This window comes from Protomyctophum parallelum, assembly GCF_964188405.1.
Source record: "Protomyctophum parallelum genome assembly, chromosome: 2".
Lineage (NCBI taxonomy): Eukaryota > Metazoa > Chordata > Actinopteri > Myctophiformes > Myctophidae > Protomyctophum > Protomyctophum parallelum.
Genome location: NC_139699.1, coordinates 2065626 through 2081308, shown reverse-complemented (window position 1 = coordinate 2081308; position 15683 = coordinate 2065626). Strand labels below are relative to the sequence as shown.

At 44.1% G+C, this 15683-nt stretch overlaps 1 protein-coding gene across 3 annotated transcripts in view; it reads right to left on the bottom strand.

Annotated features, from left to right (window-relative positions):
- The window catches only part of cyld (cylindromatosis (turban tumor syndrome)), a 56560-nt gene that overhangs the window by 14185 nt on the left and 26692 nt on the right, over nt 1-15683 (bottom strand). For all 3 annotated transcript variants that reach the window (XM_083792684.1, XM_083792686.1, XM_083792685.1), the window contains 4 exons: nt 13686-14086; nt 12802-12967; nt 5354-5495; nt 3104-3226 (listed from right to left, as the gene is read on the bottom strand). In XM_083792684.1, coding sequence (XP_083648810.1) covers nt 3104-3226; nt 5354-5495; nt 12802-12967; nt 13686-14086 — 832 coding nt within the window. The remainder of the gene's footprint in view (nt 1-3103; nt 3227-5353; nt 5496-12801; nt 12968-13685; nt 14087-15683) is intronic.

Here is a 15683-nt window from a genome sequence, read left to right as displayed (position 1 = left end):
ATGTTGTGGGCTTTTGATGGTGTAGATGTTATGGAGACTGGGTAATTCTGTGCTGCCGATGATTTTAGCTGCTGTTTTAACGGTCCTCTGCAACCTATTGCAATCCTGAGTAGAGATGTCCCGATAGCATTTTTTTCAGACCGTGTTGGGTCAGACTTGCTCCCGTTGCATTGAGAGTTCAGCCGTGTCAATTGAATGTTGTAGTACTCGTCTCAAAGTATCGGGCCCGGCTCAGATACTCGAGTACGAGTACTTTAGGCTAGTATCGACCGAGTATCCGATACCAGTATCGGTATCGGCACAACTCTAATCCTGAGCGGTCGTGTTACCGTACCACACTGTGATACAGCCAGTTAAGACACTTATGATAAAAGTTCACTAGTCCTTTTGTACTTAAAGGTATATTCAGTGATTTCACTAAAAAAACCTTAGGTTTCGTTTTTGGCTGGGACCTAAGCCTTTCATCCAATCAGGATAGAGAGCCAAAAACGAAACCTAAGGTTTTTTGACCCCCAGGGGTTAACTGGGGACAGGGACTCCTTATATGGTCAGCACACTCTATAGTAGAAAGGATTATCACAACAAAACAAAAAAATAAGTGATATTTGAATTAAGTGAAATCACTGAATATACCTTTAAGCCAAAAAAATTAAGGCGCCTCAGAAAGTACAGTCGCTGCTGCGCCTTCTTGAGGATGTACTCGTTGTTGAGTGACCATGTGAATGTGTCTGTGATGTGTATGCCCAGGAATTTAAAGTTATCAACTATGTCGACAGATGACCCTTTGATGGAAATGGGGGTGTGGATACCTTTGGACTTCCTAAAGTCTACAATGATTTCTTTGGTCTTATTGGTGTTAAGTGAGAGGTTGTTGTTATCGCACCAGAGTTAGATCCTCTATCTCCCTCCTATAGGCCCTCTCATCACCGTCGGTTATTAATCCGATCACTGTGGTATCATCCGCAAATTGAATTATGATGTTATTCTCATATCTGGCGACACAATCAAACGTAAACAAGCTGTACAACAGAGGACTGAGGCAGCAGCCTTGGGGCGCACCGGTTCTGGTGAGAATTGTGGATGAGCATCTCACGTCATGATGTATTATGACAACAGCACGCCTCACTTCACACAGGTGTGTTTTTTGAGGGGCGCTAGCTCCTCCTATAAACAGCTATAGTGTAGATTCTGTCTTGACACAAACATTAAATGCCATTAATAATAATAATAATAATAAAACTTTATTTGTATAGCACCTTTCATGACATGAAATGCAGCTCAAAGTGCTTTACAGAACAATGGAGAATAAAAGAAAAGCAAGGCAATGACATTAAAAAACAAGCAGTAATGCAGTACAGTGAGGACATGAAAAATAAAAAATATAAGATCAATTAAAGGCAATGTTGTAGAAGTGGGTCTTGAGCTGAGCTTTAAAAATGTCTACAGAGGCTGCCTGACGAAGGTACAGTGGGAGCTTGTTACAAGCCGACGGCCCGTAGAAGCAAAAAGCTGCTTCCCCGTATTTTTTAGTTGCCATTTTTTGGGGCAAAGCGAGCAGGCCGGCGGTGGAAGACCTTAGGGGGCGGTTTGGCAATTAATGGAGAATTTACGTCATATGTGTCTGAGTAAATCAGCTGTCGCTATGTCTGTCGGTATGTCGGTGGAAACCCTTGGCCAATAAGGGACCGCCCGAGACATGGCCAAAGCATTTCCGGGGGTCCCCGGCCAAAAACGTTGAGAACCCCTGCTCTATGCGACAAAAACTAAAAAATCTTCATGAATTCAAGGCAATTGATAAAAAAAGAATACTTATTTTCTAAGTTGGCTCTCCACCAAACTGACTACTACAGACTGGCCGAAACCGACAGACAGACGACTAATGGTGGCTTGACGTCTTTTTCCAACAACAAGCCCGCTGCTTCAATACAATTTCATTCAACAGCATATTTTTGGCAAGAGCCACAGAGTGGTGGAGAGCTACCTTTATAGTCCAGTACCTGTGCAGGGGGTTGACCATCTATCTCTCGGTTGTAAACTTACAGTAGGTGGTCTAAGATAGTCAAAGACACATTGCCCTCAATACCCTCAAACATGTCCACATACTTCTCCTAAGTGAGTGACAAACAACACTAGAGGGATCAACCATGAACCACCCAAAACGTGTGAAAGTTGTCATTCTACAGCTCTGCCACCAAAATGTGTCCCAAAACCAGCCATTACAAGATATCATGCAACACTGGTTTCTAAGGCCACAGTGGCCCCTTTTCCACCAAAAGAACTTCGGTTCAGAACCAGTGCCGTTCCGAACCTTGGTGCTTTTTGCGAACCGGTCGCGAACCGGCTGCATTTCCACCAGATTGACGGCCGGTTAATTTGGTGGCGCTATTATACCTCAACACAAAATGTTGAAAGAGAAGGATCCGTCATGCGCCCCGAGGGCGTTGCACAACACAAACCGATGTAAACAGTATCCACGAGGTTGTGATGTCAAGGTTACAAGTTATTATAACGCCCCGCAAGTCTCAGCTGGATTCTGGATCGCGATGCATCCGTATACGTTTGGATCGTTTCATGTTTGCGTTGGCAATTCATGTAAACTTATTTTTGTTCAAAGATATCTGTTGCGTGTGTCACTGTGTCTGCGACGTCCTCCCAAGTTCCAACCCACTGACAAGTTCCAACCTACTGACACACCCACTTATATCGTCTCGGTTCACAAAGCGCTGCGTGCAATTACAAAGCTGAACCACCGTTTTGTGGTTCACATTGGGAACGAACGTTTATGGTTCGGAACCAACTCATTTTCAGTGGAAACACTCTGAACTGGTTCAATATTTAGCGGGAAGAAAGAACCGAACCGGTTCAACCCCGGTGGAAAAGGGGTCAAAGTGGATAGGTAACGGTTAACACTGGTGTCTTTCAAAAAAGGGGGAAGCAAATATATTTTTTCCATCTCTGTTGTATAGTGTTTGTATGTGTTGATGTGTTGATGTGTTATGTTTTTACACTACTGAATGTTATCCTTTTAGCCTTAACGTCTTACTGTGCCATGTGCTGTTTGCATTTCTAATAAAGTCTAAACATAAATCAAAAGGAAACCTACATGCGCAGGGGGTTGACTATCTCTGTGCGCAGCAGCTCTTGGGTTTCTCTGTAATACTCAACGTCAGTCTTGGAGCGTGGCCTCAGCAGAACTGTGTCCAGGACAGAGCTGAAGGAAAAAAGACTGCAAGCAGAGAGAATAATACACGGTAAGTTTGGGAGTTTAAAAAGACTGCAAGCAGACAGAATAATACACGGTACGTTTGGGAGTTTAAAAAGACTGCAAGCAGACAGAATAATACACGGTACGTTTGGGAGTTTAAAAAGACTGCAAGCAGACAGAATAATACACAGTAAGTTTGGGAGTTTAAAAAGACTGCAAGCAGACAGAATAATACACAGTACGTTTGGGAGTTTAAAAAGACTGCAAGCAGACAGAATAATACACGGTACGTTTGGGAGTTTAAAAATCACACCCACAGAGGGGCGCTCTTATCATTATACATCAGCGTACATCATCTCATGAACAACTGAATTTATGTGATTGGTTAGGCGATTTGCTCGTCTACATATGGCGTAAATTTTCCCCTTATTGTCAATGGAATTTAATGTTTGTGTTGCCACAAATTTACGTCATATTTGAGGCCCATATGACATTTGTCCTTTCATTGTCAACGGCAAATATGAGACGTGTGGGGACAAAAGCTGTATATAGGAGGGGCAAGAAGACTGCAAGCAGAGAGAATAATACACGGTACGTTTGGGAGTTTAAAAAGACTGCAAGCAGACAGAATAATACACGGTACGTTTGTGAGTTTAAAAAGACTGCAAGCAGACAGAATAATACACGGTACGTTTGGGAGTTTAAAAAGACTGCAAGCAGACAGAATAATACACGGTACGTTTGGGAGTTTAAAAAGACTGCAAGCAGAGAGAATAATACACGGTACGTTTGGGAGTTTAAAAAGACTGCAAGCAGAGAGAATAATACACGGTACGAGGACTTGGTTCCACATAAGGAAATCGTTGCTGTCTGGCAACTTGTATCTCCAACTTTGTATGTTTTCTTTTTTTTTCTGTCGCACAAAAGTAGTGAAAATAGCCGATTTACAAGCTCACAGTGTGTCCACTTTTTCACTATTTAAAAAATATATAATAATACAAACGGTTTTGGACAAATTCTCAGGTTAGACAGCACTTAGAACACAGGGGTAAAGATTATGGAGAGGCAAACATTTTGTTAACCCATTCTGAACGGGCACCCATTTTGGTGTCAGCATCATATTATGCTTTAGCTATTGAAAAATAGCAGATCTACAAGCTCATATCGCGCCACCGAGTGGCGCGATACGAGCTTGTAGGTCTGCTATTTTTATTAGTCTATTTTTTTTTAGAATCTGATCTCAGGTCAGAATGGGTTCATCAGACCAGTGTGTGTCCGGCGAAAACCTCGTATGAATCTGATCTCAGGTCAGAATGGGTTAAGGCTCAGCAGGTGGAGGCGGAAAAAAAGAGGATGCAACTGGAACGGTATAAACTGAATTTATATACAACTCTATCCAAAGTGTTTTTCAATATATTCCACTTGCACCCATCCACACTTGCTCATTGAGAGCAGTTAAGGCTTAACCCATTTAGACTTGTTGCAACCATTGTTATTACCTTTTGGTCCAGGACAGGACATCCGTGTCAAATTAGTTGTTGCTATAGCAACATTATTGTTATAATTTTAGTTCATAGTGCGGCAGGATTTAGAAGACATTTTTAGAATCTGATCTCAGGTCAAAATGGTTTAGAATCTGATAAATGGGTGTGTGTTGCACCTCGACAAGCAACCAGGAGGATCAGGGAATCGAACCAGTAGCCTTCAACTCTCAACTCTACCTGCCCTTGAACAATTAATTGTTAGGAAGGCAAATGATGCCCTCTAGTGGTGAAAGGTGGCATTAATGGTTTTGAAGGGTGGCAGCACTGGCATGAAAATGCTATAAAAAGGTGACTGAGATGCTTATGAAATATGACCAATTGATGTACCGAATATTGGTCAGATATTCCTTGATGTCCCCAGAACCAAGTATCGTACATGGTACCAACCCTGTGGAATGCACTCCCAAATACTACAAACCTTCAAAAGCACCCTCAAAACCCACCTCTTCAACATGGCTTTCCCCAGCTACAGTAACTACAAGCACACCCCCCCCCCCCCCCCCAATCTTCATTCCACTTTATTTTTTTCTCTGTTGTTTTCTCAAATAAAAAAATGACACCAATGCTTTCCCGGTCTGAAGCATGTGTGTCTGGAGGTACTGACCAGAACAGGGTGGAGTCCAGGTAGCAGGAGTTGTAGTGGCCTTGAATACCTTTCTTCTTTCCCACCATGACATCCAGCCCGTCGTTCTCTGTGCGCGGAGGAGTGTTCTCATGCACAACCTCACTCAGGTACCCACCGAATGCTGCAAAGAACACAGAACACAACCTCACTCAGATACCCACCGAATGCTGCAAAGAACACAGAACACAACCTCACTCAGATACCCACCGAATGCTGCAAAGAACACAGAACACAACCTCACTCAGATACCCACCGAATGCTGCAAAGAACACAGAACACAACCTCACTCAGGTACCCACCGAATGCTGCAAAGAACACAGAACACAACCTCACTCAGATACCCACCGAATGCTGCAAACAACACAGAACACAACCTCACTCAGGTACCCACCGAATGCTGCAAAGAACACAGAAAACAACCTCACTCAGATACCCACCGAATGCTGCAAACAACACAGAACACAACCTCACTCAGGTACCCACCGAATGCTGCAAACAACACAGAACACAACCTCACTCAGGTACCCACCGAATGCTGCAAACAACACAGAACACAACCTCACTCAGGTACCCACCGAATGCTGCAAACAACACAGAACACAACCTCACTCAGGTACCCACCGAATGCTGCAAACAACACAGAACACAACCTCACTAAGATACCCACCGAATGCTGCAAAGAACACAGAACACAACCTCACTCAGATACCCACCGAATGCTGCAAACAACACAGAACACAACCTCACTCAGGTACCCACCGAATGCTGCAAACAACACAGAACACAACCTCACTCAGATACCCACCGAATGCTGCAAACAACACAGAACACAACCTCACTAAGATACCCACCGAATGCTGCAAACAACACAGAACACAACCTCACTAAGATACCCACCGAATGCTGCAAACAACACAGAACACAACCTCACTCAGGTACCCACCGAATGCTGCAAACAACACAGAACACAACCTCACTCAGATACCCACCGAATGCTGCAAACAACACAGAACACAACCTCACTAAGATACCCACCGAATGCTGCAAACAACACAGAACACAACCTCACTAAGATACCCACCGAATGCTGCAAACAACACAGAACACAACCTCACTAAGATACCCACCGAATGCTGCAAAGAACACAGAACACAACCTCACTCAGATACCCACCGAATGCTGCAAAGAACACAGAACACAACCTCACTCAGATACCCACCGAATGCTGCAAACAACACAGAACACAACCTCACTAAGATACCCACCGAATGCTGCAAACAACACAGAACACAACCTCACTCAGATAACCACCGAATGCTGCAAACAACACAGAACACAACCTCACTCAGGTACCCACCGAATGCTGCAAACAACACAGAACACAACCTCACTCAGATACCCACCGAATGCTGCAAACAACACAGAACACAACCTCACTAAGATACCCACCGAATGCTGCAAACAACACAGAACACAACCTCACTCAGATACCCACCGAATGCTGCAAACAACACAGAACACAACCTCACTCAGGTACCCACCGAATGCTGCAAACAACACAGAACACAACCTCACTCAGATACCCACCGAATGCTGCAAACAACACAGAACACAACCTCACTAAGATACCCACCGAATGCTGCAAACAACACAGAACACAACCTCACTCAGATACCCACCGAATGCTGCAAACAACACAGAACACAACCTCACTCAGATACCCACCGAATGCTGCAAACAACACAGAACACAACCTCACTCAGGTACCCACCGAATGCTGCAAACAACACAGAACACAACCTCACTCAGGTACCCACCGAATGCTGCAAACAACACAGAACACAACCTCACTCAGATACCCACCGAATGCTGCAAACAACACAGAACACAACCTCACTCAGATACCCACCGAATGCTGCAAACAACACAGAACACAACCTCACTCAGGTACCCACCGAATGCTGCAAACAACACAGAACACAACCTCACTCAGATACCCACCGAATGCTGCAAACAACACAGAACACAACCTCACTAAGATACCCACCGAATGCTGCAAACAACACAGAACACAACCTCACTCAGATACCCACCGAATGCTGCAAACAACACAGAACACAACCTCACTCAGATACCCACCGAATGCTGTCAACAACACAGAACACAACCTCACTCAGATACCCACCGAATGCTGCAAACAACACAGAACACAACCTCACTCAGATACCCACCGAATGCTGCAAACAACACAGAACACAACCTCACTCAGATACCCACCGAATGCTGCAAACAACACAGAACACAACCTCACTCAGGTACCCACCGAATGCTGCAAACAACACAGAACACAACCTCACTCAGATACCCACCGAATGATGCAAACAACACAGAACACAACCTCACTCAGGTACCCACCGAATGCTGCAAACAACACAGAACACAACCTCACTCAGGTACCCACCGAATGCTGCAAACAACACAGAACACAACCTCACTAAGATACCCACCGAATGCTGCAAACAACACAGAACACAACCTCACTCAGATACCCACCGAATGCTGCAAACAACACAGAACACAACCTCACTAAGATACCCACCGAATGCTGCAAACAACACAGAACACAACCTCACTCAGATACCCACCGAATGCTGCAAACAACACAGAACACAACCTCACTCAGATACCCACCGAATGCTGCAAACAACACAGAACACAACCTCACTCAGATACCCACCGAATGCTGCAAAGAACACAGAACACAACCTCACTCAGATACCCACCGAATGCTGCAAAGAACACAGAACACAACCTCACTCAGGTACCCACCGAATGCTGCAAACAACACAGAACACAACCTCACTCAGGTACCCACCGAATGCTGTAAACAACACAGAACACAACCTCACTCAGATACCCACCGAATGCTGCAAAGAACACAGAACACAACCTCACTCAGGTACCCACTGAATGCTGCAAACAACACAGAACACAACCTCACTCAGGTACCCACCGAATGCTGCAAACAACACAGAACACAACCTCACTCAGATACCCACCGAATGCTGCAAACAACACAGAACACAACCTCACTCAGGTACCCACCGAATGCTGCAAAGAACACAGAACACAACCTCACTCAGGTACCCACCGAATGCTGCAAACAACACAGAACACAACCTCACTCAGATACCCACCGAATGCTGCAAACAACACAGAACACAACCTCACTAAGATACCCACCGAATGCTGCAAACAACACAGAACACAACCTCACTCAGGTACCCACCGAATGCTGCAAACAACACAGAACACAACCTCACTAAGATACCCACCGAATGCTGCAAACAACACAGAACACAACCTCACTAAGATACCCACCGAATGCTGCAAAGAACACAGAACACAACCTCACTCAGATACCCACCGAATGCTGCAAACAACACAGAACACAACCTCACTCAGGTACCCACCGAATGCTGCAAACAACACAGAACACAACCTCACTCAGATACCCACCGAATGCTGCAAACAACACAGAACACAACCTCACTCAGGTACCCACCGAATGCTGCAAACAACACAGAACACAACCTCACTCAGATACCCACCGAATGCTGCAAACAACACACAACTGTGAAATGAAATTTGATCCGATCTGATTCCAAAAACATTTCAAATAATAAAATCAATGGATCCCGTGACAATTTGGTCCGATTCCGACCGGTTCCGAGATTTATTTCAACCTTTGGTCCGAGGTTTGAAAGACCTCAATTACCTTGCAGTATGGTAGCCATACGCTACGCATGCATTGCGTAGCTCAACTTGTTGTTGTTGTTGCGCTGCAGTAATCGGATCCTAAACCAGCCTAAAACATTGCACAAGTTAACCCATTCTGGACGGGAACCCCTTTTGATGTTTCAAGCATTATGTTACTTTAGCTATTGAAAAATAGCAATTAAAAAGCATTATTTTGGGGGCTCAACGGACTGAAAAGGTTGAGAACCACTGTAAATAATTCATCACAGTGAGCACCCCCCAGGTACCACAGCTAAACATGTGCTCAATCATTACAATGTATGTTGAGGTCAGGACAGGGTTTGTCAGTATGTATGTGTATGCACTGCATGTGTCTGTTGTGTCAAAAGTATGACCAATCCCAGCCGATGGCATTACGAAACAGAACCAAAGCACAAAAGTCTGCACCACCATGCCTGGTAAATCTAAAGTGACACTAATGAAGGGTGTGGAAGTTAGATTCTACTGTAGTTATACGAGTACATGTAGCTGGTACTGTAGTCTGCGTGTGCGCGCGCGCGTGTGTGTGTGTCCCATCAAGTTCAATCACACGTTTATAAAAGGAGGAACCAATAGGGATAATGATGACTTCAATATTCTCTGTGCATTATGACGCAAAACAGTATTGTTTGATACAAGCTTTTTAACCATATTCATATTCAAGTGTGCATGCCTCATATTACCCAACTACTATGTATTCAATTAAAAAAACATTATATGCAAACATTTTAAACAGTTATATGTACAGACAAAAAAAAAGAGAGGTGTAGAGAGCGGGGGGGTGATCACCTATCTATGGGAGAAGTGATCGTTTCCTCTCCCTTTGGCCTACTGAAAGGTGAATTTTCAGTCCTGTTTTAACCCATTTTGGGGCGGGAACCCCTTTTGGTGTTAGCATTATGTTATGCTTTAGCTATTGAAAAATTGCAGATCTACAAGCTCGTAGCGCGCCACTCGGTGGCTTGTAGGTCTGCTATTTTTTAATAATCGAAGAACCACTGTCATAGAAACATAGCTTTTTCAGAAAACTGTCTTAGAATCTGATCTCAGGTCAAAATTGGTTATAGGAAGCCTGTGATCTGCATATTTTGAGGGAAGGGGTTAGGGAATTCCACACTTGGGTGGTGGATAATAGTGCTGTATAAGGAGAATCTACTTCTACCTAGCCTCGGTCCCAGGCTTACTTATCTGCGAAAAGAAAAGCCTGGTCACAACCTAAGGCAGAGAAGCTATCGGCGGTTGTATCCTCCGGAACAGCCGTCAAATGTATTTCACCCGGATAGGATATTTTCCCGACCAATCACAACACTTGTTTCATTCGCGGAGAATGTAAACTGATTTGTAAAGCATCAACGATTTCACTTCCGCTAAAATCCCGCAACATCCGCTGATAGTCTTTTCAGCTTAGGTCTTGCCCAGGGTGACTTCTACCTGGAGCCAACATAAGCTATCAAAATGGGATGGAGAAAGGTGGGTAGTGGTAATGGGCCCCAGGCAGAGAAGTAGTCAAATTTGTTTGTTTTCGGAGGTTTGACTTATGGCCCCATCTTGGGCACACCTTACCCTTTATCCCTAAACTTCTTTGCCATATTTTACTATCTTACATTTGAACCCTTTGGCCACAATAATTAATTTATTCGCCCGTATACCGGCAGGATTTCCCCAGTCTTAACCTTATTTTGAAGGAGCCAAAACTTGCAACCGGAGGTTACTTAGGAGTACCTTGTGATGGACCGGATACCCATCTGTCGCTCGGCGATCACAAAGGGTTACTGCAACCATTACAGTGTTGGCTATGGACCGTTGAGTAAATATTGTATTGACCAGAAATGCCATCTGGGACAAGGAATGGAGATAAAGACCCACAAGAACGCACCCAGGGTGCCGGGCCGGTTCCGGTGTGCCGCACCGCGTCCGAAATGGTTTAGAAATGACCGTGTTACCTTGTGGTCCCTCTACTGTACCCTCTACTGTACTGTACTGTACTGTACTGTACTGTACTGTACTGTACTGTACTGTACTGTACTGTACTGTACTGTACTGTACTGTACTGTACTGTACTGTACTGTACTGTACTGTACTGTACTGTACTGGCACACCCAAAAGCATCATATATACTGTTAATATGTGTGTGTGTTTGTGTGTGCGTTAGGTTGCGCACAGGTGGTGTTTTTCTAAGGATTCATAAGGTCCCAAAGATCTCAGTTAGTCTCATTTTGAGAAGAAAAATAACTATTAAGTGTGCATGCGGCCGTGTGACGTCGGATCGGGATGCAAAAGAAATCTAAAAAGACAATCAAAAATATGATTTTTAATGCTGGATTAATGCTTATTAATCAAATATTGTAATATTGTGGATGGCACAGTTGGATACAACAGCTATCTAAGAATCGATTTTAAATTCCACCCCTACTGAGGGTCACCCTGCAGAGCTTCAATGTCCCTGTACCTCTTTCTGTATCCACGTTTTCTTTGGATCGATGCTAGCGAATGGCCAGGATACTCTGGCTACTATGCAGACTATAGCCTGGCTAATACTCTGGCTACTATGCAGACTATAGCCTGGCTAATACTCTGGCTACTATGCAGACTATAGCCTGGCTAATAAGTACTCTGGCTACTATGCAGACTATAGCCTGGCTAATAAGTACTCTGGCTACTATGCAGACTATAGCCTGGCTAATAAGTACTCTGGCTACTATGCAGACTATAGCCTGGCTAATAAGTACTCTGGCTACTATGCAGACTATAGCCTGGCTAATAAGTACTCTGGCTACTATGCAGACTATAGCCTGGCTAATAAGTACTCTGGCTACTATGCAGACTATAGCCTGGCTAATAAGTAATCTGGCTACTATGCAGACTATAGCCTGGCTAATACTCTGGCTACTATGCAGACTATAGCCTGGCTAATAAGCCAGACCCAATCAGCCGATGGCAACAAAAAAAAAGCCAATATCCCACGACAGTATTGTGTGATATTAGTCTGGCTTATTAGCCAGGCTATGCAGACTATCATGCATCTCTTTGCCACTTACTGTTCATGTTTTTGGTTCTTAGATTTGCTTCTCTTGAGTCTTGACCACACATTAGGTTATTTAGACACATTTAGAAAGCAGGTTATTTAGACAGATGCTAGGTTCATTGTTTACCTGGTATCCTACAGTTTCAAATGTGCATAATGTTATGTTGATAACATGCCGTGTAGACAGATGCTAAAACAGATATTCTTTGTTTACCCGACATTTCAGTTTATTTGAGTCACTACACTGCTCTCTGCACTCTGTTTATGTGACTATTTTTCTTATTCCGATCCTGCACTTGTACTGTAAGTGGCCCTGGATAAGAGCTGCTAAATGCCTGAATGGCCTTACTGTACGTCTCATTTAAATATGCATGCATGTCAAAATGTCACTGAATAGGAGCGATAGCAGAGATGACAGATACAAATAAATAAAGCCATCAATTTACAGAGAAATGCAACCGAACCACGTAAACAGCGTCATGATGAGAATAGTTACACACATTTAGAACACTTAAGGACTTTCTCCCATAATAACACCATTATTCCCACAAGACCCACAGTGACGGATATTTTTATCCAATGTATAAACAGGGCCTTGACTCACCAATGGAGTTGCAGCGTTCTATGGGATTGGAGGAGTGGTGGAGTGAAGGGAAGCGCGAGTCGGGCCGGCAGCACTTCAGCTTGACAAACAGGGCTTTCTTGGGCGGGCAGCTGAAGTAACGCGTGCCCTTAAAGGTGCCGTCCGTGCAGCCCACGCACTCTTCTTCCTGGAGCCAACCAAGATGTGACATTCTTTATTAGCCATGGTGTCATGTACAGTACAGTACAGTACGTCGTACCTTATCCCGATGCTTCTCAAACATTTTCCGTTTAGGACCGCCTACATTTATATGAATTTGGCCACAGACACCCCCCCCCCCCCCATCAGCCATAAGAAGTTAAATGTCATTTTTATATTAGATGGTTTTGATATGGTATGCATTCCATATCATACTGAAGGCAATTAACACACTATAAGATAGTCACGCTCCCTATCAAAAGTTTTGTGACACTGCTCCCTCTGTACCTTCGTCAGGCAGCCTCTGTAGACATTTTTAAAGCTCAGCTCAAGACCCACTTCTACAACATTGCCTTTAAGTGATCTTATATTTCTTGTTATTCATGTCCTCACTGTATTGCATTACTGCTTGTTTTTTAATGTCGTTGCCTTGCTTTTCTTTTATGCTTTGCTTTTATGTTATTCTCATTAGTTCTGTAAAGCACTTTGAGCTGCATTTGATGTCATGAAAGGTGCTATACAAATAAAGTTTTATTATTATTATTATTATTGCTGCGTCAAAATAACTGGAGAGTAACAGTATTTCACAGATGTAATATTTCACATTTTTTCACCCAGTGTCAATTATCTAATGTGATCCTGGCCTCTACACTCCCTCTGACAACCTTCTTTCCTTCCTGATGATATTGAATTGACCGATTCCTCACCAGTTCCAGTCCAGCCAAGGGTTCCAGCAGGCCTGGGGGCAGTCCGACCCAACGGATGACCCCACAGAGAGGGGGGTTCTCCTTCACTTCTACTAGGGAGCCCACCTCCAGACCCGGTTGGCCCCGGCCGGGCGGACTGGGGGGTCGCGGCCCCGGCAGAGGGGCAGCGGAGGTGGGAGGCGGGGGCTCCGGCTGTTCCCCCATCACAGACTGGACGGAGAGGGAGAGGGGCCCATGGCTCATGCTGCCATTGGGGCCCGCCTTCCGGTTCAGACTGAAGGGCAGAGAGTGGAACTTATTGTCGCTGGACAGAGAGGCCGTGGCCGGGGCCCTGGAGGGCGGGGACACCTGGTTGAAGTCTGGCGGCGTCTCTGTGAGCGACTTTGCCGGGTCCTCACCAACTGTCAGAGAGAACGACCAACCACAAGTTAACCGCATGCGTCAGTAAAGGACGGTTGACGTATGCTGGACTTGGACTTCCATTATCAGACCAGATTGTTATATTGGATCATTTTCAAAAGCAGTGGTCCCAAAGTACAGCTGGCGTCCATTCTAGCCATCTAACCCGGGGCTGCAACTAGCTGCTAGAAGACAACTAGTGCAGCAGTGTAGTTTGGGACCCTGAGGACCACTACTCTAAAGGCAAGCGGTAGGTAAGAGATTTGCTGGCATAATCACAGATCTTCAGATGCCGATTATGCAACCTCACATTTCCATTTATTTATTTACAATATATGTTAAATTATAAAAGCACATGTGTAGGTTTAAAGGTAGTAGTAGTTCACCCACAACATGATTTCAAATTACACTCAATGAAGCCTTGAATGTGTTATTATTATTTTGTAGTCGTTTCTCAGCCAATAATTTGATGACCAGCGGAAACTCCTACCGAGTCTCCTCTTGACCGATGACCCCGGACCGTCATCAAATTAAAGACACATGTGGGTGAACTAGTCCTTTAATCTTGACACATAAACGCAAGTTTGAAACCAATGTACTGTACAGTAGCAGAGTCTGAAATAATATAAAAGAAGAAAAATAAATACCAATACACCAAAAACAAAATGTGAGTATGACCCTGAGGAATGTGAAAATGGCATTAGCAATGAAAGGATAACTGATAAAGTGTAATGAACAAACAGCCAACATCACAACATGAGACCAACCGTGTTCCCCTCGTTCCTGCAACAGACAATCATACATAGCGCTCATCTCCGCGGTGGACATTCTCCATGGAGAATGCTTGCTCCTCGAGCGAGGAACAATTGAGTGCAGAGGGGAGAGAAACATTGCTTTGCATTGCCGACGATGACCATTACAGATGTAATGAGGAGTGAGATGCCCATTTAGTCTCCCAAAACAAGTCAAACAGGGTTCCCAACACCATTATCTGTGGATATGGTCCAAGGATGACGATGTGACAAATGTACCAATGTCTTCACATAGCGCTCCAGACACAAGGTTTTTATTAATGCTCTTGCTTTCATCTTTGTGAGCCAACGTGTCTACCCCTGAGCCACTTCTGAGTGAGATTGAGTGATTCGTATCTTCCTAAAAGGTTACACTTGCATGTAACCGGGACCTTTTTTTTCCCTCAGCGGACATCGCTAGACAAACACATGCCCAATAATTCAGCTTGCCCTGTGGTTGTTGAAGATTGTGCACTATTTATTTAAACACACAATTTCCAATTTTCCAGAATATCTTCCACATGAGAACACCTGATGTTGTCATGTGTTTAGTTATCCTGTAAGTTAGTTAAGCATAAGCAAAGTATACAATAGCTAGGAGAGTGATTCTACAGCACTGAGCATTATTAAAAGCCTTAGTATACAGATGAAAACCATGCCACACAAACACATCCATGCAGATTGAATCTCGCGCTGAGAGAACATGTAGAGGACTGTGACGTCTAAAGGTTTTCTTGATAGCAATCTACTGTGTGAAAATGTTGTCCAAATAAAACCACCTTGGATTGCATTGTAGATGTATTAACCA